The sequence below is a fragment of the Echinops telfairi genome, unplaced genomic scaffold (assembly GCF_000313985.2).
Source record: "Echinops telfairi isolate 266 unplaced genomic scaffold, ASM31398v2 ScPeMD7_45;HRSCAF=164, whole genome shotgun sequence".
In the NCBI taxonomy this organism is placed as follows: Eukaryota; Metazoa; Chordata; class Mammalia; order Afrosoricida; family Tenrecidae; genus Echinops; species Echinops telfairi.
The window spans coordinates 614,652-620,270 of record NW_022103943.1 but is presented as its reverse complement, the minus strand read 5'-3'; the positions used below and the strand labels follow the sequence as shown (position 1 = coordinate 620,270).

The 5,619-nt window shown below is 40.9% G+C and overlaps 1 protein-coding gene across 1 annotated transcript; it reads right to left on the bottom strand.

The window, feature by feature from the left end:
• Positions 1 to 2,441: 2,441 nt before the first annotated feature.
• Positions 2,442 to 5,589, bottom strand: UBQLN2 (ubiquilin 2). The gene has a single exon (XM_004717678.3). It carries the CDS (start codon positions 5,391 to 5,393, stop codon positions 3,516 to 3,518), a length of 1,878 nt encoding a protein of 625 aa, XP_004717735.1. The 5' UTR covers positions 5,394 to 5,589; the 3' UTR covers positions 2,442 to 3,515.
• Positions 5,590 to 5,619: the final 30 nt, after the last annotated feature.

The window sequence follows — 5,619 nt, the reverse complement described above, 5'->3', positions numbered from 1 at the left end:
GTTCCCCTAACACCCTAACCCCAAGCCTTGGGTTATGGTCCTGAAAAGAATCATTTCACCGGTTACTATCTTGACTGAGCAAGTCAACAGCACTTAAAGCGGGCTGCCCCTTTCAGAGGGCAAGGTTAACCAAAATTGTCTCCTGAAGTGATTTCTCATTTTAAATGGTCATCCAGACCTGATGCAATAATCCTCTTTACTGAAGGAGCAGGTCTTGTTATAATGTTGTTTAACACACACACACACACACACACACCCGCACTAATGCACCAACCAGATACACAAGTGGTGAGAGCTCATTTAACAGGTACATAAAGTAAACATCAAAAAAGCAAATGTAGAATGTTTATGGGTGAAGTCTTTGTACTGGGGTTTCCCTTGACCCTAGTTCCCTTCCTACTAATTCACCCTGTTAAAGCACAATAATATAAATATACATCATCACCTAGTGCAGTCCTAGGGAGGAAGTGACATGCAAGTATACCATGAAGACATAAGAATCACTTCCACTCTCTTCTTGGAGGGAATGGATAGCATGTCATACATAACCTTTTTTGACTTGATGACAAATGGATAAATAATAGATAAAGACCACCACCAAAAAAAGGGAGGGAAAAATAAAAACAGCCTGGAAAAAGCCTGCAACATAATAGGAGAAAATTCCATTATGCAAAGGATGGAGGAACAACAGTTAAAAGCAATAAAGAATAGACAAAAATGAGTAAATTTACAAATAAAAATTAACAACCAGGAAAAATATTAGAATTAATAAATTAAAGATCTGGGTTTTCTCGGGTAGTAAACAAAGATAGATAAATTTTAAAAAAAATCTGACAAATGAAAATTTCTGTTCCTTGAACATTTGAAATTAATTTGCCTTCTAAGAATCTGGACCAACCTCAAACAACATTCTGTTTCTTCTAAGTTTACTGAGTTACTACTCTTCTTTATGCCTCAGAATAATTTCAGTATTTTCCTGTAAAATCATTCTTTTCATTAAAAATTTTAAATTTGTTATAGCAGACTTTGTCTTTGTGACAAATAACCAGCATCATATAGCAATGAAATAATAAACCATTTCCTAAGCTGATTTTTCTGAGGAAGAGTGATAAGCAAAATGTTACTTGGTATTCAAAAAACTGGTCCTTTACTAAAATATGTTTAGAAAATGCTGAGTTAAAAGGGTTTCTTTCTTCTTTTTTTAAACTAAAGAGCTTACTCATTAAAAAAATACTAACCAACACTTATAGTACAATAAATCTCAATTTAGAATTGTTGCACCAAACATATTCTGCTTAAAATGAGAAACATAAAAGGATACCACTGCTGCCTAATAAGCACTGCTCTTGAAGTGTTTAACCCAGTCAAAATCTATGTTATACATGTTGCAAAGAATACATTATCATAACCTATCCTTGATATGGTTGCCTACTAAAAATCCAAAAGGATCGACTGAATAACTTTCAAAGTAATACTTTAATAAATTATCAAATTTTATATTAACCTATGAAAATAAATTCCTCTCCTGTATACCAACAAGAACCACACAGGTAAAACACTAAGTAAGAGCTCCCATTCACAGGCTCGATGTTTCCTGTGGGTCCATAATTACCTGGGAATATCCTGATCACAAATTACACAGGACTTAACATAAAACTTTCTCAAAGGCTGCTTGTAAGGAGGCAAGATACTGTGTTTCTGAAAAGAAATGCAATTCTGTCATTTTCACTATCCTATCAATTTGAGGCAATCTCAACCAAAGCCTCAATTTGGGGTAGGGACAGGATTAAAATAAATGTCAGGATCATCAGAAAATTATGAAAAAAAGTGATCAACAGGAATGGCTGTCTTAAGTTATCAAGTTATACTTAACTACAGATCGATATACATTGGAGCCCATACTAAAGATACTTAAAATACAGAATAAAGTATATACATGCTTTATATGAAGAATATTAATATATATACACATAATTTCAAATGCAAGGAGATGAACAATTGGCAAATTGTCTAAATCAGGTTCCTGGTGGCACAGCAGTTAAGTGTTCAGCTGCTAACTTAAAGGTTGGCTGTTGGAACCCACAAGCCACTCTGTGGAAAACGGATGAGGCAATTTGCTTACATAAATATTTACAGCCCTGTAAATCCTATGGGGCAGTTTCACTCTGGTCTAAAGGGTTGTTATGAGTAGGAATCCATACCACAGCAATGATTTGATACATCAAAATAACTAGATGGGGAAAAATGTTTCTAATAAAATCTCAAATTAGAGAAACAATATAATATTTACATAATCTTGAAGTGGGGCAACACATTAAAAAATGATCCTAAAGCTGGGAAGCAAAAAGGAAAAGATTTATCCATTTTTTTTCTTTTTTTAATTTTTTTTAGTCATTTTAAATGCATTTTTACCTGCACAAGAAAATTAAATGATAAAGTCAAAAGATACAGTTTCCTTTATACATAGCAGTTAAAATACTTCAAACATCACATGACATTTTCAGCAAAAGTTACATTTCCAATTACAAATCAAAATGCATATTAGGATCTCTTTATGGGAGAACCTGAGAAGAAAGCCTTAATAAGTAAAAGTACTATCCTGGCATTACTACACTGAGCCTTCAGGTTACACAAAGATTAAGATTATAAACAGTCAATCTGTGAATGCTGACACAAGGTTACACTGTAAATGTTCTGTACAATTAAAAGTATATATTTAAGAGAGATAACCAGGATAAACATTTCTACTATATTTTTAACTGAACTTGCCTAGCCAACATTTCCACTGGGAAATTTATCAATGATGCTGTAAGATTCTACAAAATTGAAGAAATATGTAGTTTCAGAAATATGTGTTCTTTCCTATTTTGGTTACACTTATTCTGCTTATCAAGTGTAATATTTCTAAAAGATGCACAGTTCCAATTGTGCTTACTGTACTGTGTACAAATATAGCAAAAAAGGTCAGCAAGTAGTATAAATCTTACAGCATTTTGCTAGCAAAAATACATGCCAAACTCACAATAAGCAATATTGTACCACAAATTAGAGAGCTTAAAATAATTTGCTTCTATTAGCTTCATTCTACATTAAATTACTATCATAGGCTAATGTTTAAAATGCAAATAAACTGGACAAATGTAGGACAGAACTTGTTCAACCAACTGTGAAGGCCGCTATCAGTTTCCAAAAATCACAATGCAGAATAGAGAAGTGTTTGCATGCAGCTCTTTTGAGTGAAACAGCATTGATTCCCGCCATTCACAACAGAGAAAGAAGGAAACACAAGTCAGGAGGGAAGAGATGGGAAGAAAAGAAAAGGGGAGGGGGAGGGGGAGGAAGGGAAGGAGAGGGGAAAGGGAGAGAAGGGACTGACCACCTTAAAATGCATCACATTAGATTTATAACTTGACAGATAAAAAAAATCAAAATGATAGTAAAGCACGGGTGTGTTTAAAGATTTAAGAGCCATTATCAAAAATAAGATACATTTTTTCCAAGGTACAGAAGTGTAATTAAGATGACTGAGAGCCCAGCAGCCTCTCAATGGCTGCATTGATGTCGCCTCCTGTTGCTATAAGGGCCTGCAAGTTCGCTTCCCGGTTTAAAAACCCCATTGCATTGAGCTGTTCCAGCTGTTGCTGAAATCTAACTTCTGGATTTGGCAGCTGTGGAGGATTTGCTCCAGCCAGAGCCTGCACCATTTGCTGAATGAACTGCTGATTGGGTCCAGATTCTGATGTTGGACTCGTGGTTTCACTGTTTGCAGAGCTAGATACTGTAGACGCAGTGGGTACGCCAGGGCCAGGGGGGCCACCAGAGATGGGAGAGGCAGCAGGGCCAGTGGATCCTACAGGCCCAATGGGACCTATGGGGGTAAATGGGACTATGGGGCCCATGGGGCCTATGGGAGTGACTGGGCCTACAGGACCTATGGCCGTTCCCAGCACCCCCACCCCCACCCCTGGAGTGAAGCTTGGAATGAGACCAGGTGCTTCAGTGGCTAATGTCTGTAGCCCTTGTTGGATCTGCATTAACGCTTGCATTGCTCTTGGGTTTGACATGGCTGATAGAGTGTCTGGATTCTGCATCTGCTGCAGGAAAGCTGGGAGCTGTGGACGCATCTGCTCCTGAAGCTGAGGATTTGCAGCAAACAGAGGGTTATTCAGCATCATTTGTGCAGCCAGATCTGGATTCTGGCTCAGAGATTGCATCATGCTTCTCATGTAGGGTGCTGACAACATATTCTGGATCAGCTGGGGGTTTTCAGTTATCTGTTGCAGCAGACTCTGCATGCCTGGAGTACTGAAGACACTGGCGACATAATTGGCTGCAGCCATGGTGTTCCCAGTAGTATTACAGGAGCCTGATCCACTCCCACTGCTCGTGGTGGTACTGGTGGTAGAAGAACTCTGAGTAGCCGGTGGAGGTGCCCATGGATTGGGTAGTGGATCTCGATTTTCTGTGCGGGAAGGCTGTGTACCTTCCCCTGGAGAGGAACTGCTCCCTATTGAAGCAAATGGATTGCCCCCAAACTGTTCTTGTGCAGCATTTAGCATAGGTTCTTGAATATCAGTGTACATGCGTCTGAGAGCATTGTAGCCACCTGGGATGCTTTCGAGATTGCTCAGAGCCAGGTCTTGATTTCTCATCATTTCTTGCATCATGGCTGGATTCCTGGCGATTTCAAGGGTTTGCCTCATTATATCTGGGTTGTTAAGCAGGTGACTTATTTCTGGGTTTCTCTGAATTAACTGTTGCATCTGTGGATTAGCCATAATGAGTTGCCTCATCAGATCGGGATTCGAGAGCATGCTCTGAACAAAGGGATTTTCCATGATTTGGATCATCATCTCAGGGCTGGACATAAGCTGCTGCTGCATCTGGCTCTGGAGCTCAGAGAAGTTGGTTGAGCTCAAGCCCAGGCTGCTAAGACTTCCAAGGCCTCCCAGGCTCCCCAATCCAAATGGGTTGCTATTTGTGGAAACTGATGTGGAGTTACTCCTGGGAGTCGATGTTGTGGTAGTATTGGTTCCAGCGGCATTGCTAGGCTGAGTGGACTGGCCCTGAGGTCGATTCTGGGTTTTGATGACGAGGTGAACAGTCAGTCCATCATGGATGCCATGCTGGATCAAGGTATCTTGATCTTTTAATATTTTTCCAGCAAAAATCAGCACTAGCTGGTCGGTTTGGGATTTGAAGCGTTTAGAAATCGCTTCCTTAAACTGTTGGACCGAGCTATTCTCAGGCACCGCGAACTCCTCTTTCTCTTTGGGGGTCTTCACAGTGACTTTAATAATTTTGGGTTCCGCCGGGGCAGTGGCTGAGCCTTGGGCCGCAGCAGGGCCGCGGGAAGGGCGCGGGGGACCGCTGCTCTCGCCGTTCTCAGCCATGGCGGCCGCGGTGACGCAGGCAGGCAGGGAAGGCGCGAGCGGGTGAGCGAAAGAGCGAGGGAAGGAGGAAGAAGGCGCCGCCAAAGCAGGCTGGGCTGGGCCGAATGGGGAGCGCTTAGCACCGTACCTCTGAGATGAAGGTTGCGGTTCTCTGTCCTCTGGTGGAGAGAAGGCTGCTCCTCGTAGGCCCCGGCCTAGTTACCCTTGCTTGGACTCTAACCGCCGC

Bases quoted from the DNA above. Each gene is read 5' to 3' on its own strand.
- UBQLN2 (XM_004717678.3), bottom strand. From the start codon at position 5,393: ATGGCTGAGAACGGCGAGAGCAGCGGTCCCCCGCGCCCTTCCCGCGGC.